Source organism: Sprattus sprattus (genome assembly GCF_963457725.1).
Source record: "Sprattus sprattus genome assembly, chromosome: 17".
NCBI lineage: Eukaryota > Metazoa > Chordata > Actinopteri > Clupeiformes > Clupeidae > Sprattus > Sprattus sprattus.
This window is the reverse complement of record NC_137915.1, coordinates 12,303,270-12,330,769: the sequence shown is the minus strand read 5'-3', so window position 1 is coordinate 12,330,769 and position 27,500 is coordinate 12,303,270. Positions and strand designations below refer to the sequence as shown.

General features: G+C 45.2%; 1 protein-coding gene across 1 annotated transcript in view; it reads right to left on the bottom strand.

Annotated features, from left to right (window-relative positions):
* reck (reversion-inducing-cysteine-rich protein with kazal motifs) overlaps window positions 1–27,500 on the bottom strand; it is a 57,977-nt gene that overhangs the window by 17,765 nt on the left and 12,712 nt on the right. The window contains exons 2-14 of the mRNA XM_080854713.1: window positions 22,031–22,089; window positions 18,357–18,431; window positions 16,207–16,243; window positions 15,424–15,509; window positions 13,554–13,601; window positions 12,087–12,120; window positions 10,374–10,571; window positions 9,547–9,805; window positions 8,739–8,912; window positions 4,014–4,226; window positions 1,366–1,502; window positions 899–1,039; window positions 235–423 (exon numbers count right to left, since the gene is read on the bottom strand). Coding sequence (XP_080710839.1) covers window positions 235–423; window positions 899–1,039; window positions 1,366–1,502; window positions 4,014–4,226; window positions 8,739–8,912; window positions 9,547–9,805; window positions 10,374–10,571; window positions 12,087–12,120; window positions 13,554–13,601; window positions 15,424–15,509; window positions 16,207–16,243; window positions 18,357–18,431; window positions 22,031–22,089 — 1,650 coding nt within the window. The remainder of the gene's footprint in view (window positions 1–234; window positions 424–898; window positions 1,040–1,365; window positions 1,503–4,013; window positions 4,227–8,738; window positions 8,913–9,546; window positions 9,806–10,373; window positions 10,572–12,086; window positions 12,121–13,553; window positions 13,602–15,423; window positions 15,510–16,206; window positions 16,244–18,356; window positions 18,432–22,030; window positions 22,090–27,500) is intronic.

Here is a 27,500-nt window from a genome sequence, read left to right as displayed (position 1 = left end):
AGAGGTGATGTCCTTGCATTCTTTTCCAAGCGTTTGTGTACTTACAGAGCTTGAATGAAAGATGTTATGGTGAGTATCCCAACCCCACATACCCGCAGACAGGGAGGTTTACTGTGGCACATTACATTAATATGCAGAAGCAAAGTTTACAACTTAAACTTCCTCCAGCGATGTAAACACACTCCTGTCTGCTGTGTGTGTGATTCCTGGTGGTCTGGAGCACTGCTAACTTACCCTTTTTGTGGCCTCCCACGATACACTTCTTCCCGGTGTCGATGCAGGGCATGGAGGCGCAGTTCTCCAGGCGTCCACTAGGGCCGCAGGTGCACACGTCATAGCAGCCCACTCCTGCGTTCTGCGCCGGGACCTGGATACGCGTGTCCATATGCACCAGGAACTCAGAGGCCTCGCCCAGTTTACAGCCTGTGGTAGACACACACACACACACACACACACACACACACACACACACACACACACACACACACCCACACACACACACACACACACACACACACACACACACACACACACACACACACACACACACACAGAGAGTGAGTGTTTTCTTTTCTAACTCCATGATGACTGACACTCCAAATATACTGAGCCAGAAGCAGTAGTTAGTAAGTAAGTGACTAGTTAAGTCACACCATTTCATCATTCATACAGTCTGACCTGCTTTCCAATACACATCATAACTGGAGAATGAGGTAAACATACAAAAACACACACACACACACACACGTTAGTCAAGTCCAAACTGCTTTCCAATTATACATCCACATCATAGCTGGAAATTTCCAGTCAATATTTCCTTATAGGCCTTATTATTTTCCAGCTACAAATACTCCCTCACAAACACAGACACACACACACACTCACACATACAAGTTACCTTGCACACACAGGTAAGGCAGGCAGTCCTGCGTAGCATGGCAGCCCTTGCGATTGACCTCGCACAGGTGGTTGCTAGGACACGGGTTGGGGTTGCAGGGGTGGATGACTTCCTCAAAGACGTTGCCAAGGGAACTTGGCTCTAGAATAACCAATGAAACCATCCTCTTTCAGATTACCTTCACAGCATGCACGGCAATTCTACGATATTCATCCATCAGAAAGACAGCATTGCTGTTCGCATCACACTTTCTTTTCGACACCATGACAGTTTTCTGATGTATAATATAAACAAACTTGGATCATTATTTACATGAACTGTTGTTTTTATACACTGTTATCCCACATTATGACTCTTGTCTTGGATCCAAACACGTTTCAAAACTATGAGGAGTATGAACTCCATAACCCATGTAGTGCTAGTTGCCACGGTACACGCAGTATGCGCTCGGTCCTTGTGGTACCTACTCAGGTATTTTTCCAGAGGGATGCAGCGCTCAGGGTCGTCAGATGGAGATAGGAGGTCACAGATGCGGTCGGGCGACTGTCCTTCCCCGAACCGCTTCCGATCACCACACTGGGTCAGAATGTCCACACAGTCCGACCTAATGGGCAGAAAAGGAGAGAGAAACAGCAGATGAGTAAACAGAGATGAAATGAAGTATAAGTATAGAAATTTAATAAATACAAAATAAAATAGAATAGAAAATATTATTACAATAGTACACAATAACATGATTGACTCTATTGAATGAACCATAATGAACATCCAGTATAAAGGTAATTTTTAGTTAGCACGTTCACCTACAATTTAAAAAAATAGAGGAGCAGACTTCTTCAGACAGATGAAATAACAGAAATATTAAAACAATAGGACTATTTCCACAACATGCTGAAATGATTAGAACTGAGCCCTGAGTAAAGTCGGCCCTGTGTCAGTGTCCTCTCTGGCAGTCAGCAGCATGAGCTATGTCCATAAGCTGCTGATTACTGTTGACTGTGGTTGGAAAAATAATATTATAAAACGCCCCCAAAAAAGCTGGATGACCGACATCTGTGTGTGTTTACGCAGGAGACGTGGCCCCTGTCCTCTGGGTCAGCTGGGGCTGAGCATTCAGAAACCCAGCCTGTTTACGGCACCATAGACAGTACGAGTCTCTTGACCACGCAGTGGCCCAGACAGGCATATAGTGTCGCTTCCTTATGTCTATTGCCCCAGACAGAGGGGAGAGGGAGATGAAAGACAAACGTCCTGCTGTCTGTGGCATTCTTCAGGAAGAGCCCCCGATGTTGACGTCCATCTGATCTGGGCAAGAACTGGGCTGGACCTCGTCTCCCAAGCTTGTAATGTCACCAGTCACTTTACTGTCATGCTGAATTGTTTTCAAGTGCCGCCGGTCCAATAAGTGGAATTCTCTGAGCTTGTCTCTGAAGTGATCCTTGGGTGCAATTTCCTGATCTTCTGGCAGCCTTAGTCTGCGTGTACCCACACTGACACAAATATGCGCATTCATTTGTTTGCCTGACCACAACACGGAGTTGAAATAACAATAATTCCAGCCATGCGCTGCGAATCAGACTCCCTCCTCGCGTGATCCTTCCTGTGATCGCTCAAAATCCCCTGACAGATCAGCTTGAAGGCTACGCTGACAAATCCTTCAGTGTCACATTTGTTCAACACAGGCCTCACGCTATCCTGAACGCTATCCTCACGCTGTCCTCAGCAAAACAAGCTGAGGATGCTACCAAGATATACACACGCAAGGGTTGGAAGACCAGCTGGAGCATTACACACCTAACATAACACACGTGAATGTGTATCTTTGTGTGTGTGTGTGTTTCACTGTTCCTCATCATTTACTAACTTTTGTCTGTGCCTGTCTAAGTTTATCAGAGAGCCAGGAAGAAGCAGTGCGTGAGCATTCAATACCCCACAGCCTGAGCTACAAAACCACAGGACACACAAGTGTGGTTGTGTGTGTGGGTGCTTGTTTGTGTGTTGATGTGCATGATCCCAGAGGAACACTACAAGGGTGTGAGTGTTTGTGTGTGTGTGTGTGTGTGTGCGTGCGTGTATTTGTGTGTATGTGTGTGTGTGTGTGTGTGTGTGTGTGTGTGTGTGTGTGTGTGTGTGTGTGTGTGTGTGCGTGTGTATGTAACTGTGTGTGCATACTGTATCTGTGTGAGTGCATGTGCATGTCAGTGTACACACCAGTCTCTGTCAAAGGTCTGTGCTGTCAGTGCACAGCCCTGTCAGGTGGATGATCCTGTGTGACAACCTAAACAACATCATCCCAGACAGAGGGGTGGTACTGACATGTGACCAATTACCACTCCTTCTCCATGTCCAATCCCACGACTTGAGAAAATAAACAAGGCTGCTACGGCTTCCTGGAGGCGTGCTCTGAGAGATTTGGATCTTTCTAAGTGCATGTTTTTGTTCCAAGTTAGAACAGCTTTGATGGTCGCTAAATGCGACCGCAGGTTTGTGAGTCATGCCCAAAGAAAAACACAAAACCCGTAGCGTGTTGAGGCAGGGCCAAAAGGATTGAAAGTCTCCACACGTGACTCAAAAACACTAATGCTGAGGATAGAGTGGAACATTTAAGTTTGCAGTTCTACCTTAAACAGAATACCTGTATGAAGCTCATCAACCAAAAATATACAAATTAGTGTGTAACATAACAAGTAATGAATCATTTCTGCCCAGAACGAGTTCATGACTAAACTCCAAACTTCCATAGAAATACACCAGCTTCCAGGTAATAAGCCTACCAGTCAGTCACAAGGTGCTTGTTATAAAATTACACTGGGTTGTTGGTAGCAATAGGCAAATACTGTTGATGTTGGAAATACTAATTTCACTTATTCCTTCTACCTCATACCTCACAGGAGGAAGCCCAAATGTGGGACAATAAAGTTCTAAAACTTTATTCTAAATTTCTATATTCTATATTTTCAAAATTCAAAATTCAAAATTCAAAATTCAAAATTCTAATTCTAAACAGATCCACACCAAACTCTGGCGAGATCACCCACATCTCGGTAGGATCAGCACTAAACAGGGACTGGGTCCTAGCTAGAGTTAGGACCTCCCTGCGTTATCGCTCTCTCACCTGCAGATGATGCTGCCACGGGACTTGCCAGAGCAGGGCTTGATCTGCAGGGCGCAGGCCACGGCCTTCCACATGTCCGGCCGGCACTTCCTGATGTCCAGCACGGGGATGTTCATGAAGGGCATCTTGATGGTGCCGTTGGACCACAGCTTGATGTCGTTCATGGCACCCTGGTCTGACTGGACATTGCAGCTACGGAACAGCTCAGTGGGCCTGTGGTGTGATGACAAACACACACACACACACACACACACACAGACACACACACACACACACACCCACACACACACACACACAGACACACACACACACACACAGACACACAAACACACAAGCAGTTAAACAGGAGCTTCTTTCGAATTTACAGAAGGGAGATTTGTAGCCTATTTGGGTATAGACTATCCAGGCAAGTACCTACAGATATGTGCTCAAAGTGATATTGTGATATCGTGATATCAAATCATAAACGTGTATTAAATTCATTAAAATGTATTTTATATTCTTTTCCATGATGACAAGAGAAGGAAAAAGCAAACAAACAAAATTAGGGGGTAAACCAGCGTATTTTATAATATGCTTAATTATCAGCACTATTAAAAACAGGGGATTTCTATAACAAAACATGAAAAAATGCACACTGCTGTTTGTCTACTTTACATCAGTCTAAACATAAACATCTGCAGCTGTCATCGCATAATGTTTTAATCAGTCTGAAATACTCCATAAGACAATTGCTGGACAGAGGACTGAAAGGATGTCCCTCTTACAAACACTGCACCATAATATCTAATTACACAAGTCCTGCTCTTGAAAGGCCACAAGGAAGCCTGAGGCCACAGTATAACACAAATAAAATTGGACGAAAAAGTATTTTTTCTTTGACACAGATGGAGAAAATAGCATACAGATTCACAACAAGAGGTTTTCTCTTCCTGCAGCTGTAACTGGAAACACATTTCCCCCTGCCCTCCACGTCTGAAAGTCTGTCTGAGCCGAGCTGCGGAACAGAACAGGCTCATGTCGCATCCCATGTGCTCCCTGGAGAAACACCAAACACAAAACACGCTACAGAAACCGCCTGCTGCCTTCATGAGCCGTGGCTGTGGAGGCCTCCATAGTAATCCCGGGGGCGTGGGGAGGGTGGGGAGGAGGGGGGGGTAATGATTCACGGGAGGAAGTGCCTTTCATCAGTCTTCAGTGAGAGAGAGAGAGAGAGAGAGCGCAGTGCAGGCGGGACTAGTGGCCGACTGCTGGCGTTAAGATTGGGTGGCGGGTGGTTCGAAGGTGGGAGTGTTTTTTGGATGCAGTTGCACACTGAGGCACAGTCTGTCTGTCTGTCTGTCTGTCTGTCTGTCTGTCTCTGGACTGTTTGTGATGTCTGAATCCCCAAGGGGATCCATGCATCTGAGGCAGAGAGAGCTGGTCTTGGATCGCCTGACGGAGAATCATAGCCCTCTCTGAGGCCATTCTTTGTTTTCTTCACCTTCACTTCATTAATGCAGGCAATAGAAATGGGTACTACAGAGTCAGGATTCTAATTCCAATTTAACGTTACAAGCTCTAGAGCAGGATACTTTAGTAGCTTTCATGCAAAGTAGCGTTGGAAAGACAACCCATGGACCACAAATACAGATGAAAATGTATGCTATATATTGTAAGTATGTTACATTATATTTACTTTGGATAAATGTGTCTGTTAAATGAAGGAATGCAAACTAAAATGTAAATGTGCATATTCAAATGAAAAGCTACATCTGCACTGTAATGTAATTTGCTTAAAATAAAAGCGCCAAATTGAATGAATAAACTCTAATCTACATGTAAATCTGAGATGAACTTCTGGAAATGCTTCTTGACAGCTTACGTTAGAGTGGAGCCGCAAGCAGAGAGCTTGAGACAAACCATGGTGTGTTCCTACAGATTACTTCATTACATTACTCACTGCAAACCCAGGAAATGGAGGCTTTCTCCCTCACAGCCTTAAATGGAAGTCCATCCCCAGATATTGGAGTTGACATATGGGCGGTTTAACGGCGGGGGACTTGAGAGAGGCTTATTTATTTATCCCTCGGTACCAGTGTACATGGGTCAGCAGGGCGTCCTGCTGGTTTTTGAGCCGAGGCAGGTACACAACCCACCAGGTGGGCCTAAAGTCCGGTCCCCTCTGGGTGACTGTTTGCATCTGAGCTGCTGGTTGGGTCGAAGAGCCCTGCGGTGCTGGACGCAACAGCTTTTGAAATTGGCGGGGGAGCCAGACCGGCGCTGACGTCCCCGGGAGTCCTTCAAAGAGAGAGTGGCCCCAATGTTTGTTTGCCTGACCTCCAGGGTCCCGGGCCGACATGGAGGAGGCAGCCATGCCACCATCTAAAGCAGGACTATTACCCCTACTCCTCCTCCTCCTCCTCCTCCTCTAATGAAAATAATACATGGAATAGTTGGGATCGTGTCCAATTACTCCTTGCAGAGCAGTTTGGAAAAAGCCACTGAGAAACTCTCCTACAGGCCCCAGTGGATCATACAAAGGTTGTCTGATGTCTGGGAATAGTTACATGTATAGACTATATGCTGGAGATGGCATGCAGAATCCAATCCTCCCACAATGCATCTAACTCTGTGAGGGATCAGGTCAGACTCAGGCCAGGCCAGGGCCAGATCAGGGCCAGATCAGGGCCATGATTAGGGCCAGGGGCAGAAGTTGTATGGGAGGGTACTTTGATCAGAGAGATTTGGGAAATCTCAATAATGGAAGATATCCCATGACGTTTTGTTTCAACTTTGAGAGTCCCACGTCCAAAATCCTCGAGAAATTATAATAGCAAATTGACTATCATAGAAATGTCGCATTTTAAAGGGGTTGAGTGAATGCCTTCACATTTTATGAAGACTATCCAGACGACTATCCAGATACTTGCAGACTTCAAAACACATTTGGCCATGGTCTTGTACCTCTCCATTCCAGACAATTCTGCGATCTGGGATCTTAACCCCTGTCCTTAGCATCGCTAGGAGCATCGCAAAGAGCAGCGCTTAGAGCAGCACTAGGAGCATCGCTAAAAGCATTGCTAGGAGCAGCGCTAGAATCAGCACTAAGAGTAGCGCCAGGAGCATCGCTAGGAGCAGTGCTGCCACAGGTCTCCCAAGAATGGTATCATGTGACTGCGAGGACACCATTTACTAAAAATGCTTTTCCCTACCAGCGGGAGGTGGGTGGTGAAAACGAGTGTAATGAACTTTAAATGCCCTGACATTATGGCAAAATGAGGTTTAAATCCGAGGCTCTGACCACACTAACCAGACTGCTCCCCTGGTAGTCCGCTTTTTTCCATCTTCCCCCTGGAAACATTGTCACTGTTCCTCAGTTCCCACAAAAGCAAATAGCAGTTGATTTAATGGTGGTTTGGCTCCACGGGGTAAAAGATTGGTGAGCCGTGTTGTGTTTCTTACCCGCGCTTTGATCGTGGTCGCCGTGGGATTGGCGTCCAACCAAGCTTGGACGCAGCAGAAACCTGTTGCTGAGGTCAACAGCCCTGTGTGTGTGGAGGACAACACTGCTGGAAAACACTCTCTGTGTCTATCGATCTCTCATTCACTAGCTCCTATGGTTGCTTCAACAATCAAGCCTCATCTACAAGCCACTAACCACCGACTATCAGGGGGCCCCAAAGTCAACAGCTCATTGTGCTCAGCAGAGACCTCGACTCTAAGAGCCTCAATTAGTGGTAACATCGCATCGGCCCTAAAGCCTGAACGCAATGTTTCATTACCCCACTATGTATTGACTGAGAAGCATGTCAAAAAACACACAAAATAACTACTCTCATAAATTAACTGTCAGTTATGCAAAAGGTTGAACCTCATTCCAATCTCTGCTGGCCTGGCAAAGGCTTATGGGAATGCCTTAGGCCTATAAAGGGGGCCCGCCATCCCAGAAACAAAAGCACAGATGAGAAGAGGCCTGCAGTTAAACCACAGGTCTCTGTGGCTCTTTAACCTCACTTTTAACACTCATGACAACAAATCACACAGCTCTGCTGGGGACAGTCCGGTTCGTATTTACACTGGCGCTACAACGTGAGCTGTTACAAAATGTAAGTATGCGTTGAGAGGTGCTTAAGCAATTGCTATCTACAGTCCAAGCATCACATCGAAGTATTCTTTCACACGCTATAATTTGTGATTTCTCGTCAAAGGATTTCAAATTTGATACCATCTTGGCCGACAATCCCATTTTAAAACAGATTTTTGGTTCTGAATCCTTTATGACAAAATGGCGATAGCCAATATGAACAACTGCACAACGACCCAATCACTGTGGACACTGCTATTAATATTGAAAACCTAATTTCTATCAATGAAAAGTGTAGAAATCTAACAACCTTGTTAGTATCATTATATATTTTACTTTCACCACACTTGGAGTGTACTATTTTCTGGAAGTAAGTGGGAAAAATTGTAAAATAATCGGTGGGTTAACAAAACACATCTCTAAGAGGGTCAGTTGCCTGTTGCTGAGTTTGGTGCAATAAGTCAGGTGTGTAACCTGTGATTGAGGTTAGAATGCCAGGTGTGTTACCTGCTATTGAAGGTTGTGCGGTATAACCCAGTGTGTTACCTGGTGCTGAAGTTGGTGCAATAGGCCAGGTGTGTTAGCTGTTGTTAAAAGTTGTGCGGTAGGCCAGGTGTGTAACCTGTTGTTGAAGGTGTCAGGTAGGCAAGGTGTGTTACCTGTTGTTAAAGTTGGTGCAGTAGGCCAGGTCGTTGCAGCCGAGCTGGCACGGCTCTCTGACATCGGCCAGGCAGGTGATGAGGTCGGTCTCTACGAGGTTGTACTCGCACACCTGGTCGAACTCCTGCCACGTCTGCGTGCCCCAGTTGGTGCTGATCTCCTGACACATGCCCCTGTGGAGGTCACACAGAGGTCAAAGGTCAAACATCCACAAACAAAACGTTTGAAAAGAAAGGGGAAAACAACAACAAGGTCATCAAGTGGTAAAGGTCCGTGAAAGGTAGCAAAGACACAGGTACAGCATGCTCATACCGACACAACCAGCATGATGAAATGTAGGTTGTAAATATAACCTCGATCAAGAGTCCTTTCTGTCTTACAGACCTGCACAATGTGGTCTTGAAACAATTTATAGTCTTATTTTATAAATCACAGTATGACATCCTTTCTCCCTAACATCTTCCCAGTATATTCAATTTACAGTTCGCTGCAGTCATCTACACGCTGTGTTGCAGTTCGCTACAGTCATCTACACGCTGTGCTGCAGTTCGCTACAGTCATCTACACACTGTGTTGCAGTTCGCTACAGTCATCTACACGCTGTGTTGCAGTTCGCTACAGTCATCTACACGCTGTGTTGCAGTTCGCTACAGTCATCTACACGCTGTGTTGCAGTTCGCTACAGTCATCTACACGCTATGTTGCAGTTCGCTACAGTCATCTACAGGCTATGTTGCAGTTCGCTACAGTCATCTACAGGCTGTGTTGCAGTTCGCTACAGTCATCTACAGGCTGTGTTGCAGTTACCTGCAGTCTGAGGTATTTGCTTTGGCACAGCAGTGGAGCTTGGCCCAGTCTATCTTCTGTGGGTGGGGCTCGGGGTCTGGGGGCGGGGGGTTGGCGTTGCCTAGGAAACACTGCCAGAGCGGGTCCTGGGGGAGGGGCTGACTGCGGCACTCCTTGATGAGCCCCTCCATGATCTCGTGCTCCGTCGTCATGGTGCGCAGGATGTGCTTACAAGAAGACTGGCAGTGAGCCTCCTCTGCACGGTCGCAGCAGTACAGACCTGCGGCACAGTTGAGGACAGGCGAAGACAAATGAGACACACACACTCATCAGGTAGAGTACAGGTACACAGGACTGTAGCACAGCTGAGGACAGGTGAGACACACACTCATCACCAGGTAGGGTACAGGTACACAGGCCTGTAGCAACAGAGAGGACAGGTGAGACACACAGGCATTAAAAGGTAGGGTACAGGTACACGGGCCTATAGCACAGCTGAGGACAAGTGCAACAGGTGAGACACACACATTGACAGGTAGGGTATAGGTCCACAGGCCTGTAGCACATGGACAGATGAGACACATTTCCATTCATCTACAGTTGGAAAGTAAGGTCACTAATAAGCAGGAATGAGAGACATAACTGGCGCACTAATGCCCAGACTGGACTGGACATTTGACTTACAGAAGCATCTGTCTCATCAGACTGGGTTCCTATGTTTTATCATCAAACAAGATAGATAGATAGATAGATGGATACTTTTTGATCCAGAGGGAAATTAGGGAAGGGTGTGAGAGCTCCCTTCTGTGGCTTTGTGATGAAGTTAGAACACTGTCTGTGCCACTCACTGTCGATGGGGGTCTTGGTGGGGTAGGATTTGGTGTAGTTACTGACGCAGCTGATGAGCTGGGGGCTGACGGTCTGGCAGTAGTCCTCCACGGCTTTGATCTGCGAGGTGCTGGGAGAGGCGTCCGTGCGGAAGATGGCCTGGCAGTACTCACGGCAGTTAGTGTGTCTGCCCGCATAGCTACAGCACAGCGAGCCCACTGGGGAGACGCACAAACACACACACACACACACACACACACACGCACACACACACACACACACACACACACACACACACACACACACACACACACACACACACACACACACACACACACACACACACACACACACACACACACACACACAGGAAAACAGGAATACATGAATAAAAACAAAACTCAGGTGCCAATTGAGTCTTACTCTATGGACATGAAAGCTGGTATTTACGTGATATCTACAGCATTACGTTGTCCAAGCATATCTTTTAACAGAGTGCTTCCAAATGAGCAAAATCGCACACTTTGTCTACACAGCACTCTCAAAACAGATAACAAATAGAAGGCTTAAAGCAAACGTCTCTAATTCTATCATCATCTCCCGAAAGACAGGAGTGCCCTCTCTCTCTCTATCCATTTATCTATCTCCCTATCCCACCCCCTCTTTCTCTCCCGCTGTAAGCTTGGCCCTGAGGCAGGAGTGTGGTCGTCTGTCAAATCTGATTTCGGCCGAGTTCACAGGAGGCGCATGACACGGTGGGAAGGTTGTCTGCAGGGCACCGTTTCTCCCCATCCGCCGCAGCCTTCAGCGTTGAATACAAACAAGGGTTTCATTCCGCTGGCTAGCCCAGCCCTGTTCAGTTCAGTCCAGCCACAGATGAAATAATGTCTGGTCAGACGCAGGGCATGACCCCTCACCCCGCGGGCACATACACTCCACTCGTCAGGCAAAGGGGGGGGGGGGGGGGTATGGGTGACCTTTCATGGGGTCGTGGGGTCAGAGAGCTGACACTATTGTAAAGAGGGTGTTATTGTCATCAGGTCATGAGGCTCAGCTCCGTGTCTGACCCCTGCAATCCGCCTGAGGTTGAGGTTTAATCAGCACATGGCTCAATGCAAGGCTACATCACACCCCTCTCTCTGATGTGTTGCTCTCCTGTGTATGTGAACTTAAAGGTCCACTGAGTAACTTTGATGTGGACCCTAGTTCAGCTCAGGGCAGGGCCATACCATCTCTCTCTGACATCTCCTATGAATGTGAACTTAAAGGTCCACTGAGTAACTTTGATGTGGACCCCAGTTCAGCTCAATGCACATATAACAAAGATTCTAATTACTTATGTTTCTTCCTGAGTACACATTCACATACTCAACACTCTTTGTCACATTGGCTCCATTTATACTCTCTTTATACTCCATTGACAGTATTCTTATTTTTGTCCTTCATTTATTTTTCATATTCTTATTTTTAAAACCTTTCCTTAGTTTTATGTGTCTTGAATATATGTAAATAGTCAGTGTACTTATCTGGCCTGTTTAGTATGATACATTTCATACATGTGTGTTGGCACACAAGGACAAATTCCTTGTATTTTTACAATGTTGACTATTTTTCTGTATATGAAGGCTTAATAACTAAGTGTAGGCTAATTAATTAAGTACAGGACCATGCAAACATGTCATGTCTTTCAAAAGCATTTGATGCGTGGAGTGCTTTTTTTTTTCAAAACTTACTTTCATTTTTGGTGATACATTTGTAGAGCGGTTTCTGCAATAAAGAAAATCAGAAATACAATTAAACGACATTTTGTTGCAAAATGATTCAAGAGAACAAAATACCAAACAAGCCTGATTCCTCAACAGTACTGTCTCGTAGATTTCAAAGTAACTGTGGTGAAGACTGCAGTTGTATTGGCTTGATTGTTGCCCTGAACATCTGGACCAACTGAAAACAGGTTCCCATTCATATTATCACACAATAGATGCTGAGGAGTAAGAACCCAATAAATATCCACATCTATGATCACTACTTAATTATAGAAACATTTGTTGGCAACCATAGCCCACCGTCTGGTAAAACTCTATCATAAACCTTTAATCAGGTAGTGAAGGAAACTTTGATCTTTTTTACTAGGAATGTAAATGCAGGCTGAGTTCAGGGGGGGTGGGATGATTTCATCTCTTTTCACAAACTCATCCCTCCCTCCCTCCCAGATCTCCATCTCGTCACTCCCTGACAGACAGCAAGACAGCGCTCCTGCACAAACACCCCTCACCGCTCTAAAGCCACAAACATAAAAGGCGAGAGGAGGAGGCCAATCTCTCCGCACGTCTTGGCACTGGTGGCATTCGATCAAAAAGCTCTCGAGAAGAATGGAGACAGCCGCGAGATGAAAGGAGAAATAAGGCCTCGGAGCCAGAGGGGAGGCCTCTCCTGAGCAAACACGATGCCCCACTGATGGACTTGTTTGTTTGTTTGTTTGTTTGCTTGCTTTGTTGTTGGTTTGATTGCTTGCTTTGGTTTGAAGAGGTTATGAGGATTAAAGGAAAGTATGAGGAGAGGGAGGGAGGGCAGGAGGGTGAGGGGGGGGGGGGGGGGTGGCTAGTTGTCGTGCAGCTGGGTTCCTAACCGACTCTAATTTAAATGTTGACCTCACAGCTTGTTGAGCTCAACTCTGCAGTGAAGAGCTCTAGAATCTGCGATCCAATCAGATTGGAGAAATGACTGTTCCCCTAAGGGGGCTGGCCTTAACAGGAAATTAAGTCAGATTTTGAAGAGGGAGGTGTGTCCTCAAAAGAGTGGAATAAAGACAAATACATCTCGATTCGCATGTCGTCATGGAGACACCCCAGCAAATAAATAAAGCCTTAAAAGTTGAGATAAACAAGTGAAAGAAATGAGAGGCAAGCGTCTCTAGCGAGAGTCTTTCATGGATATGGCGACAGATCATACTATGATAACCCCATGCATGGGGACCAGCTAAGAACTGAAGGAGAAGGTTATTGAGTTCACTGAATGATTTTTATTCCCTTCTTTTATTGAAAGTGTTTAAAGTCTATTTATCTGACCCCAGTCTTCTGCCATATGTCTTGAAAGCCCCCTTGGGCGGTTGGTTTCTCCAGTTAAAAAATAGTTCAGGTTTTCAGTCTGCAGTAGAAACGCAAAGAGGCTCCAGAACTGAGCCATTGTGTATATCTCACCTCTGTGTCCTTCTTGCATACTTTTGTGATGTCATTTTTAGAAGATGCCTGCAGAAAAAGGACAACAAAAGACACACATGTCAACACATTAATGTAACACACCCACACATGTGCACACGCAAACACACTCACACACACTTGCACCCACGTGTAGGTTGCGTTATTAATTTCCTCCACAGCAGTACAGAGTGGCAGTGAGATGTTTCTGAAACCATAACCGTTCTAACAGCTAACTTCGGAAAGGGTTTGGACACACACACACACACACACACACACACACACACACACACACACACACACACACACACACACACACAAACTCTGGGATGGTTGTGGCCCTGTTGTGATCCGACTGGAGTTTGCTGATCTGTTGGCAGGTACAGGTGCCCTGACACTCCTAACCCTCCCGCACTTCATGTGCACTTCCCGTGCACTTCCCCTCACTGCTGTCTATGGTACCTCTGTAAGGCTGACTACAACTAGCACTCTACTCTGTGTTTCCCCTCACTGCTGTCTATGGTACCTCTGTTAGGCTGACTACAACTAGCACTCTACTCTGTGTTTCCCCTCACTGCTGTCTATGGTACCTCTGTAAGGCTGACTACAACTAGCACTCTACTCTGTGTTTCCCCTCACTGCTGTCTATGGTACCTCTGTTAGGCTGACTACAACTAGCACTCTACTCTGTGTTTCCCCTCACTGCTGTCTATGGTACCTCTGTTAGGCTGACTACAACTAGCACTTTACCCTGTGTTTCCTCTCACTGCTGTCTATGGTACCTCTGTAAGGCTGACTATAACTAGCACATTAGTCTGTGTTTCCCCTCACCGCTGTCTACACTGTAAACCCAGACAGTTCTACTAACTCATTAACATTATGTATTCAGTACTTAAAACCTGGTATTTAGTTGACCCAACTTAAAATGTATTAGTTTTCTGAGCAAGTGCAGACGTTTTAATTGTATTGGAATGTATTTGTTTGAGTTAACATTGCCTGATAACTCAAACAATGTTAGTATCTGACGTCATCAACGTCGTTGAGAACACCATTGCAAAGCTCTTGTGATGAGAGAAGGAGACAGCAGACTGAAGGTAGAGGAGTCGTTTAGTAATCCAGAGGTTAGAAGGTTGCTAGTTCGATTCCCCACTCCTCCTTACCAAGTGTATAAGTTTGAACCCCTAAACTGCTCCTGATCTATAAATGCAAAATTCCTTGTAAATCGCTTTGGATAAAAGCGCCTGCTAAATCACAGATGTAGATGTAAACGTAAATGCATTGGCAACGCTGGGAAGGCGGTCGACCAATAACAGTTTGCTCGAAAGTAAGAGCTTGTGCAAGAAGTTGGAACGTAAGGAAGATACCCTTTCAAAAACTTGTAAGGGCGTAATAACTAGTTTGCGAAAGACCCAGAGAAACACAAACATGAAGAGGCTAAATCCTTTACGATTTTGGAATGATATGAGTTCAGAGAACTCAAAAATTATGAAAATGATAACAAAAAAAAATCAGTATAGCCGATGTATAATTTTTGAGTTAAGTTTACTTAAAAAAAAAATATATGTACTCAAATTGTCTTATGTAATCGGTTACGTCAAAAGTTTTGAGTTCTCTGAACTTGTTCAGGTTTACAGTGTATGGTAGCTACGTCTGTAAGGCTGACTATAACTAGCACTTTACTCTGTGTTTCCCCTCACTGCTGTCTATGGTACCTCTGTAAGGCTGACTACAACTAGCTCTTTACCCTGTGTTTCCTCTCAACAGGTCTCCTAAGGCACTGGAGCTTCACTGGTATTCCTCAACTGTAAATGGCTTTGGATAAAAGCGTGTGTCAGATGAATAAATGTAAATATCTATGTCGATGCGCTCTCACCTGTTTGCACTCGCGCCGGCACTCAGGTGAAATGGCCAGCTCACAGCAGCCCAGACCAACCCAGCCCTCTGGCTTCCGTGACGTTCCTGTCACCAAACACAGTAAGAACATTAAAACATGAGTCCCTAGAACCCCAGAGAGAAGGTGACCCCTGACCTGGTCTGGTCTGGTCTGGTCTAGTACAAATGTGACAGGTCTGATTATTCCAGACAGGAAGTTCACTGTCATCACACTGTCAACACTTACAGCAGAGGCTTCCATTCCAAACTGTACTTTACTGTAAATACACTCCTACACATGTGGGTTCTTTGCTGTTTATAATTAGAGCCTTTATCAATCTTTATCAGTCCTGGTTCTACAACATGGACCTTTATCTGAAGATGATAGCCTAAAAAACATTAAAGTAATTATATTTGTGTTTCTCATTTTCCAAAAACAAATATATCAAAATGTATTTGTTCTTTTTGATGCTGTGAAGTATCTAACCACCATGGAACAATAGAGAGTGCATGCAAACGCTCCCCTGATACCATCTCAGCTTACGTAAAGAACACCTTCCTCATTTGACAAATACAATGCACTGAGTTTGAACTGGCAGCCTTGTACTTAAATGGGCATAGCAAGTTTGGTAAGAGCAGCCAGACCCTTCATCTGGACAGCATTACGCCTGGGGAGGCTGATCTAAAGTTCTCCTGTTCCTCCCAGACAGGTACAGACGGAGGGCAGACAGGTGGAGTTTGCACTATCCATCACACACAACACATCACTGGCCCAGCATCTTACCTGGTAAGGATGAATTGATGCAGGTCCAAAGCTCATTCTGTAGGAAAGAGAGAGACAGAGGGAAAGAGAGAGAGAGACAGAGAGATTAAGAGGGTGAGGGGAGATCAAGGCAGAGACAGACAGGGAGAGAGAGGTGAGATAAAGAAAGGAAGAGACAGAGAGGGGTGAGAGAAAATGAAAGAAAGGGGGATAGAGAAAGAGAGAGAGGTTAACACAACAAAGTGATCCATAGATAAGCTCCAACACCAACATGTCAGGTCCATCGGCAGCAGTTGCAGCGCAGATGAAAAGCGATTTGTGATATTTGAGGGCCGCTGTGGCTTTCTTCCAGTGCGTAATATGCCTCTGACGATCGATAGCTTCTCCTGCGTTTCTATCGCTCGCTCTCACTGATGTTTGATTTAAGCTCCGCTAAGCAACAGTTCAAAGCCGCCCGATGCCTATCCATTTTTATAAACTCATTTCTTCAAATCACACGTAGTAAACACAGAACACTTTGCCTAAAAGAAAGGCTTTGATGTCAGCGCTGCATGCACAGTTATTATTTAAAAGCCTTTGTGAAACTCTGCAGAGCTTTTTGCCAGCGTTTTTTTTTCTTCTTCTGACTTCTCAGCGTGGCTGGCTGTGTGTGATGTTTAAATGAGATAGATGAGTTGAAAAACAATTATTCCCTCACATTCTGTGATGCCAATAACTCGAGCATATTGGTTCTCTGAGTAAAAGAACCCATCTGGCATTGGGAGCTGGAATTTGTGATACACTACTCTGAGAAATGCTTGCTCTGCTCTGGTATCTGAGGAGGTGGTGGAACATCGCAGAAGGTTCCAGAGTTCGAGTCAATATAACTCGGCCTTAATTAAAAATGTATTACCAATATATGAATGTGGCGAACGCAATAAAAGGCGTTGCTGAGCTCACAGAGGTCTTGCGGTTGCGTCTCTGTGGATTAATAAGGCAGACATGTCCGCCATGTGCAGCCCGGGTGAGCCTGTGACGCAGAGAGCGCTGTTGAGAGGCTGGGATGTGTGTTCTACCAAAGCCACCCGGCTTACAACAGATAATCAACCAAATAAACAGGAGTTGCTGTGAGGTCAGTGGCAGACGTCACACCAACCTGCCCTCACGCCCCGCTGGCATGGGAACAGAGGAGCTGCCGTCACACAGCATATTCATCATCATCATCATCATCATCATCAGCAGCAGCAGCAGCAGCAGCAGCAACAGCACTAGCATCATCTGAAGGGCAGTTACCATTTCAAAAAACGAAACTAATTCAGCACAACAGACAGATAAACAGAAAACAACAGCTTCAGCGATGTACAACGCCTCAGACAGGATCGCAGGACTGACACAGACTCTAGCTGAGCAGCTACCTCATCATCATCATCGTCATCTGTGAAGTTCACAGTTGACACAAAAAACTGAAGCACCCCAACAAAAGAAAAAGATGAGGGTATTCCCAAAGGGGAACAGCATCTTCAGTATAACCGCCAAAACCACCACACCTCAGGTTTAATGAGTCTACACAGACACTAGCAGAATGAGAACAAAACAAGATGTCACAGACACTAAATCGTGTCTGACAACATGATGTAAAGAGATTTTTTTTTAAATACACTGGAATACATTGAAGTCGATTAGCATGTTGAAGAGCTGAAAGCGATTCCAAAAATGAAACAGGGCACACTAAAATATTAGAGAATATTTAAATGTGATATATACGCCCATCAAGGCAAATTCATTGTTCCATATCATCATTTACAGTAAAGAGATTCCAAAAATCTGGCGGGATACCGTTGAGCAGATGACTTCTAGTCTGGATGGGTCCAACTAGAATACGGCTCACCTGAATGGGCTAATGAGAGGGCCGTTATAAAGGCTGTTATAAAGGCTGTTATAAAGGCTGCTATAAAGGCCTCGAGCTTCGCCGCTCGTGGTTTGTCATTAGCGATTTGTTCGTACAGAACGAGGACTGGCTTCCTGCTTGGATGTTTTGACACGCTTTGACTTCATCAGGTGAGAATGCAGTCCAGCATCGGACGGCTCAGCATCTGTGAGGTACTTCCTGTTTTTGTGTGTATGTGTGTGAGTGCATTTTTTTTAATAGCCGACCGAAAGGCTTGCAAGTATAATGCTGCGTTTGTGCTTACCATAGATTCCGGGCAGTAACTTGGCAGTCGTTGTAGGAAGTGCTTCAGACGTGATTCGCTTCTGATGGTTGCAAGCTTAAACAGAGAGAGAGTTGTGTGTTAGGGTGTGTAGAGGCACTTGAGATGGTCATTATAATAACTGTTGCCATTGAGACAACATTCTCATGCGTGGTAAATGGTTTCAAAAGTTGTCTGCATGGCAAGGGGAAAATCAGTATGACTTGACGGGTTGAAGGGATGCCATTAACATTTGTTGATTAAGTCTCTAAGACATTCTCACGGACTTCTAAAGCGGCAAACTGTTCTTGATGACAGTATGCAACAAAGTTATGAGTAATTTCATGGGGTCTGCTCTACACACACACACACAAACACATGCAGTCACAAACACAAACACACACACACACACACACACACATGCAGACACACACACACACACACACACACACACACACACACACACACAAACACACACACACAAACACACACACACACACACACACACACACACACACACAAACACACACACACACACACACACACACACATATCTACACACACAAATTTCAAGTTTCTAATTATTTCGCATTTTGAGTGCCGAATGTTCTGAATAGCTAGCAGAGACATTTCTGCAAAGAAATAGCAGTTCTTCTCACTATGCCCAGAGCTCCAGGCTGAAAGGAACTTGCAGAAATAAAATGATATTCTATTTTTACTGTCACTTTCTAAAACAGCGAGCAGCTTCTCAGTCCTTCACTGTCATACCCCAATTCTCGGTCTGAATCAAATCCTTGTTACTCGTTTTGTGTAAGGATACATTTATGACACCTCACATTCCAAATGTTCCCCTGGTCAGCATGAACAACTTCAAAGATGATTACAATGTGACATTAACACTGAAGATAATAATACAGGTCCAAGGTCACTTAACACTGTAATGCCTGATATTCCATAGCAATGGGGCTTGGAGTAATTAGTACTATAGCTGTGAGCTGTCTGCTAAATTAACATAATTTGACAGCAGGACGCCGTGTGTTATTTGTACATTTTTCTGACTGTGAGCGTAGTGTTATATAGCGTCTAGTGATGAAGCTAAGAGTTTGAAAGTAGTGTTTCAGGGTATAAGCAGACTTCATTAGGCAAGGCAAGGGCGACACACACACACACACACACACACACAAACATACACACACACACACAAACACACACACACACACACACACAAACACACACACACATACACACACATACACACACAAACACACACACACACACACACACACACACACACACACACTCACACATGCACCTCTGAAACAAAAACTGATTTTCTGGCGTTAAATCAAAGGGAATCCGCAAAGCAGCGGCGAAAGAACCGCCCCAGCCTTGAAGAAAGAATGACCTGTCCACTCCATTTAGAAAAACTTTCCTCTTTCTCTCTTTTTCTTTTCTGTCTCTCTGTCTCTTTCTCTCTGTGTCTCTCCATCTGTCTTTCTCTCTCTCTCTCTCTCTCTCTCTCACACTCTCTCTCCCTCTCTTTGAGAAGTAAATAAATGGCGTTTGCCAGAGAGCACATCTGAGGCAACGCGGCAGAGCTTTTCCCTTTCAGGGCCCAGGGGCCTCGGCTCATCAAAGGAGAAGCCGCGCTTTGGGGGAGAAATGACAGGGCGATTACTCTACACAAGCCTGCGGCACGTCTCTCCTCCCTTCCTCCCTCCCTCCCTCCCTCTCTGTATGTATCTCTCTTCCTTCCTCTCTCTCTGTACGTCTTATGGTACTCCACACAAGCCTGTGGCATCCCTCCCTCTCTCTCTTTTTATCTCTCTCCCTCTCTTAGCATTACTCTCTTTCCTCCTTTCTCTCTTGCATCCCTTCTTCCTCCTCATACCTCTCATTGTGCTCCACACAAGCCTTCACTCACTCCCTCCTCTCTGCTTGCGTCTCTTGTTCACTCCCTGGCTGTTCTGAAATGTCAGCGTTAATACAGACTCCTTTATCCCCTTATCCTAGCGCTTCTCCTTACCCCCTACTCTCTTCTACTGATACACACTGACCTGCTTACACACTCCCTCTATTCAGGCCTGTGCACTCCCTCTGTGTCCCTCTCTCTCTGCATCACTGTGTGTGTGTGTGTGTGTGTGTGTGTGTGTGTGTGTGTGTGTGTGTGTGTGTGTGTGTGTGTGTGTGTATGTGTGTGTGTGTGTGTGTGTGTGTGTGTGTGTGTGAGTGTGTGTGTGTGTGTGTGTGTGTGCGTGTGGGTGAGTGGGTGTATGTGTGCGTGATGTATTCTCCCTCTGTGTTCTTCATATTTCTGTGTGTGTGTGTGTGTTTGTTTGTGTGTGTGTACGTGGGTGTGTTGTGTTTTCCCTCTTTCTCTGCATCACTGTGTGTGCATGTGTGTGTGTATGAGTGTGTGTCTGTATGTGTGTGTGTGTTGTGTTCTCCCTCTTTCTCTGCATCAATGTGTGTGTGTGTGTGTGTGTGTGTGTGTGTGTGTGTGTGTGTGTGTGTGTGTGTGTGTGTGTGTGTGTGTGTGTGTGTGTGTGTGTGTGTGTGTGTGTGTGTGTGAGAGTCTCTCTCTATCTCTCCTCTTCTCAGTCCAACTCCGTCTTGCTTTGGCAGTCTTTCTCTCTTCTTTCTGTTTGGCAGGTGTACTGAGGGGGGGGGGGGGGGGGGTTGCTGTTGGCGGCTTGTTTTGGGGGACCCTGGCTACAATCTTAATGGGACATTTACTTGTATGTATATGTGAGTCAGTGTGTGAAGTTTTTTTTTCCTTTTTTTTGAGGGGGATGGTGGCCACAAAACCGTTTTTGATTTTTGCTTAAGAATGAGAAAGGGAGAAGAAAAAAGGCAAGGCAAGCTTTCAGATGTCTCTTTCATGTCCTCAGTGTCAGAGAGCACAGAAGACAGACGCCTCTCTCAATGTCTGCTTATGCATGGCCACATTCTTCCTCCTTTGGAAGTAAGAGCAATGTGGAAGAGAGGGACAGAGAGAGAGGGGGGGCAGAGAGGAAAGGGGGAGAGAGGAGGAGGGGAAGAGAAAGAGATAACCAAGGAGGGTAACTGAGAGAGAAAGAGAGAAAAATAGGGAGGGAGGGGGAGATGGGAGGACAGAGGGAGAAAGAGAGGAGAAGTGGAGAGAGAGAGAGAGAGAGAGGGAGGGAGGGAGAGGGAGAAGGGAGGGGTGGAGGTGTGCTGTCACCTGCTCCTCACATGAAAGGGAGGCCCAGAAATAGAGCTGTTCGATTCAACAAACTTCAAAACCCACTGAGAAAATCTACAGCCTTCCCCTAATTGATTTGGTCTCAGTCCTTACCCACGAGGGCCTCTCTGCTCTGGCAGGAGTGTGTGCCATTAGGAGGAAACTTATGAGAACCAACAGTATTTTAAAAATATTGTTTGTGCTTTAATTGGTTAAAATGCATTCAGTGGCACACTGACATTATGCTTTTGCGGTAGTACCAGACCTACTGAGCACTGTACAAACCTTCTGACGTGTGTGTGCATGTGAGTGTATATACTGTATGTGTGTGTGTGTGTGTGCATGTGTGCGTGTGTGTGTGTGTGTGTGTGTATGTGTGTGTATATGTGTGTGTGTGTGTGTGTGTGTGTGTGTGTGTGTGTGTGTGTGTGTGTGTGTGTGTGTGTGTGTGCGGAGGGGGGGTTTGCCTTACCTGTTCGCATCCTTCCCTACACTGAAAGAGTTCGGCAGCATGTTGGCAGCACGCGGGATCTGTGAAGTGCACACACACACACACACACACACACACACGCATTCAAAAAGAAAGAGAGAGACAGGGCATAAGTGAGCTTTTCATCAGATTCAGTAGCTATAAAGAGGGTCTCTCCAATCTCTCCGGCAGAAGCATCCTCATCCTGGCTGGATTTAGGATTAACTGATGATATCCCCCAGATATGTATGACAGATTATTATTTAATTCATGCAGATTATGCTTCAGCCCGAGCAGCATACAGGCAGGTAACCCCCCAACCCATGTGTTTCCTGAGCACAGAGTTAATGGAGCTGGTGTTGTATGCATAGCACAATCTACACATGTTCATCAGTCTCCCTGCGCAGCAAGGCAAGGCTGAGACTAATCTTTTCCCTTCACAACCCCATCAGTTCAGGACTACTGGCTCTCGTGGTCTGTGTAAATAAAAACTCATGGTCTAGAAACAACAAAGAAGAATCAAATCACAGCTGCCTTTCAAGAGGACTGGCTCTGTTGAGCAATTCGGGTGCATGAGAATAGATTTCTGTGCAACTTAAAAGCTTTGTCAGTAGTGTGTTTCTTCATGACTAACTTTAACAAAACAAGACTTTGATGACACACACACACACACACACACACACACACATGCCACATGTGTATTTAAAAAAACCTCACACCATTCGACCCCCTGCACTCTATATTGCTCTGTCACACACACACACACACACACTCCACACACACACACACACACACACACACACACACACACACACACACACACACACACACACACACACACTTCACACACCCACACACACACACACACACACACACACACACACAAACACAAACACCACTTTCTCCTTTCAAGTAAAGCCACGGCAGAAGAACAATGGCCTTCATGTACTAGCACATGGGAGTACCAAATGACACTGCGGCCATTGTGGAGCATATCTGAGGCTGGCTTGTAACCCTCACAGAAGTGGCGGCCATTTCCATAAAAGCACATTATCATCTGTTTATGCTCCCTGGGAAAATGTCATCATTACAGGCAGACGCCGTAATCATTACACCGGCCTTTCATCTCAGCACAACCATCGTCCTCCTCCAGCTCTGCCTGATCCAAAGCGCCTTCCTTTCATCAGCATTCGATCGATTCAGCCCCCCCCCCCCCCCCCCCCTCTCTCCTGAGCATCGGGAGACGTGCTAAAGTCGCTGGTGGTTCTGGGCGATCGCTAGAGATGTCACGACCACAGGGTCGGGGGGCGGGGGGTGGGGGATGTGGGGGCAGAGGGGGGGTGCGGGTTGCGGGGTGCAGGGCACTAAGTGCTGAGCCGAGGGGGTCTGTAACGTGTCTCAGAGGCGCCTGGACTGAGTCAGGGGAGTGCACTACGGCAACAGGAACGTCTGGATGTCTCTCTTGCTTTGAGGGTCTCGTCTCGTCTCGTCTGGCTCTCTAGGTTTGGACTGGAGAGGCTCCAGGCAATCAACTGGACATGAGACTAACCAGAGGAGTTTTCTCTCTCTTGCTCTCTCTCTCTCTCCATCTCTATCTCCCCTCTCTGTCTCTCTCCCTCACTCTCCCTCTCTCTCCATTTCTGCCTCTCTATCACTCCCTCTCTCTCTCGATCTCTGCCTCTCTCCCGCTCCCTCTCTCTCCGCCTCTCTAGTTCTCTCTCTCCCCCTTCTCTAGTTATTTCTGTCACTCTCTCTTCCTTTTTCTCCATCTCTGTAGTTCTTTCCATCCCTCTGTCACCCTCCCTATATTTTTTTATTTCTGTTTCCAAAGCTTTTATTGGCATAATACATATATAATAATGTATATATCTCTGCCGCCACAGCATTCAAAAAGCATGCATCTGTAAGCAATTATCAAGGAAAAGATCTTCTCTCTCTCTCTCTCTCTGTCATCTCTCAAATTCAAATTCAAATTCAAATTCAAATTCTTTATTGCCTTTATTGGCATGACAAATAGGTATTTATATTACCAAGGCAGTCGTTACATACAGGACAGGAAATCAGAACATATGCCACACATATACATAAACAGATACAAGAAATCAGATCACACACACACACACACACACACACACACAAACACACCCACACCCACACACACACACGCACACGCACACACACACACACACACACACACACACACACACACACACACATCAGTGGCAGTGTGTGCCTCTCTGTCTCTTTCTCTAAATGATATCAGAATGTGAGATAGGACATAAAGGTCCTATCATAGTGTTATGAAACAGCACCACCCCAACCAGCTGGCTGTTGTATCAATGGGTGTTTGGGTTTGTTTTGTGAAAGAAAGATTCCAGGCTACATGCTTATCTTAGAAATGCACTTTTACAGTTTTTTCCTATCGTTTTAGGCAATTTACCTAAACCATGTTCACATTCCCTAAACACTTCACACAGTGAGCATACCAGTAGACCATGTGAACCAAACTGTGGTTACTTGCCCCTATGCTTAGATACAAATGCTGGCAATGACGCCTTCTTCCAAATTTCATGGATACCTGTCCCAGTCAATGTTCACTACCAGCAAAACGCTGTGGAACAACAGCATATTTTACCAATGTTTACGTACTCTGTTCAAAACAGTTAACTTTCTGTTCAAAACCTAACTTATCAGTAATTTAGATCACTGTAGATGGAAAGATGCTGCATTTGGACAGACAAATGAAGTTATATGTTTGAATAAGAAAAATTATTTAGTTCATAGTTTATTTATTTTATTTTACAGTAATTATTTAGATTTTTTCCCCCCCGTGCACCATAGTTCTTGGTGAATTGGCATGGAATTACTTTTTTTACGTAAAAGCAACACTACATACAATGATCTGTACAAAAAACAGAGGATAAGTTTTGCAATGCAAAACACCTGGTTGTCATTTCAGCTAAAGACCTACCCAGGTGTTTTTTAATTTGTGCCTCGTTGCCACATATACAAAAAGGGCCATCTTTGGCATTTGCTTTGGACTTCTTTACGTAGTTGGTATAGGAAAATGGATGCAGCAAGAGGCAGAGGCAGAGGCAGAGGCAGAGGCGGAGGGAGAGGCGGAGGTGGAGGCGGAGGCGGAGGTGGAGGCGGAGGTGGAGGTGGAGGTGGAGGTGAAGGTGGAGTAGGAGGAAGAGGAAGAGGAAGAGGAGCAGCAGCAAGGACAGTTGTATCTGATGAAATCAGAGCAACTGTCATCGACCATGTAATACTGTAAATATTACATCTCCAAAAAGTAAAGCACAGTGAAAAAAACTTTTGTGTTTGTGATTTGTTTCTGGATCATATATTACGTACTTACTGTATGTAATTTGCATTACAAAAACTGAAAATTGTTATTCTCAGTTTCTCATAAAACACTTATTTACTGTATTTACAATTGCAGTACATTTACCACACTCAATTGTGACATCTTTTGTGGAAGGGTAAACCGACATATGAACACTGTCAGCAGATACTTGGCTTGGATTGTCATACTGTAATATTACAAACTGTATTACTGTAGTTACTACTGTAGTTACTTACTCTTTTTTTCAGCGCAACACTACAGGAAATATATGCCAAACTGGAGGACACAGCAACATTTTATATGCAATTGGCAATGCTTCAAGATGTTAGTGTTTTTTAGGTCATTGTGTTCTGAGAGGAAACATGTGTTAAGTTATGGCAGCATTTGTTGTGGTGTGGTTGTTGTAGTGCATTTTGCACCAAAGGTTAACAGATATGCAGAGGTGTGTGTCTCTAAAGCCCACTGTGTTAAGTGATAGGGAAAAGTGACCATGGTATGGGTACGTGACCGAAAACGATAGGAAAAAACTGTAATTTACTGTATTTGCAAATACAGTAAAGTACATTTACAGCACTTGTCAATTGTGACATCTATTGTGTGAGGGAAACCGACATATGAACACTGTCAGCAGATTCTTGGCTTGGATTGACATATTTCAGCATTTTAGAATTATTTGTTTACTGTCATATTACAAATTGTTTTACTGTAGTCCAAAGAAGTGTTTGTCTGTGTTTTTTCTCTTTTTTCAATGCAACACTACAGGAAATCTATGCTAAACTGGAGGACACAGCAACATTTTATATATGCAATTGGCAATGCTTCAAGATGTTAGTGTTTTTTAGGTCATTGTGTTCTGAGAGGAAACATGTGTTAAGTTATGGCAGCATTGGTTGTGGTGTGGTTGTTGTAGTGCATTTTGCACCAAAGGTTAACAGATATGCAGAGGTGTGTGTCTCTAAAGCCCACTGTGTTAAGTGATAGGGAAAAGTGACCATGGTATGGGTACATGACCGAAATCGATAGGAAAAAACTGTAACTGGGACAGTCCTCAAATGCTTGACATACTTGTGTTGCGCAGTCAAAGTGAACCATCCATGGTGTTCAACTTCACATGGTTTTGATAGAGCTGGCGATCACTCGGGAGGTTTTTTGCAACTTTGACATTTTTGGGCTCTCTTGGGTCCTAATAGGCTCCATGCATCTGTGAGAGTGTGTTCCTTAAGAACGTGTGTTCCTTACGAGGGCGTTAAACTTGTGAGTAAACACAGACACATAGCGTGAGTCAGACACACTAAGGCACACAGACAGGAAGTGCTACGCGGGAGGAAGTTCTCAGGGTGCCAAACCTGACCACAACAGAAGGCTTCTCGCCATGGTTCAGGAACTTACAAGAAACTACAGAGGATCACAGAGAATGGGAGCTGCATAGTTTCCGGATGTATAATAAAAGATCTGGGTGTGTTGTATCAACCGATGTCCTGACCTCCTAAAGTGGTGTCCTTCTCTGGACTATATTAGTTCTCCAACATGTGATCTGACAGCTTTGCTTGTTGACTCACATGGGGTCTCTCCGCTCATAATAACACTGGGTCTCTCCGCTCATAATAACATGGGGTATCTCCGCTCATAATAACATGGGGTCTCTCCGCTCATAATAACATGTGGTCTCTCTGTTTATAATAACATGGGGTCTCTCCGCTCATAATAACATGGGGTCTCTCCGCTCATAATAACATGGGGTCTCTCCGCTCATAATAACAGGGGGTATCTCCGCTCATAATAACATGGGGTCTCTCCGCTCATAATAACATGTGGTCTCTCTGTTTATAATAACATGGGGTCTCTCCGCTCATAATAACACTGGGTCTCTCCGCTCATAATAACATGGGGTATCTCCGCTCATAATAACATGGGGTCTCTCCGCTCATAATAACATGTGGTCTCTCTGTTTATAATAACATAGGGTCTCTCCGCTCATAATAACATGGGGTACCTCCGCTCATAATAACAAGGGGTCTCTCCGCTCATAATAACATGGGGTCTCTCCGCTCATAATAACAGGGGGTATCTCCGCTCATAATAACATGGGGTCTCTCTGCTCATAATAACATGGGGTCTCTCTGT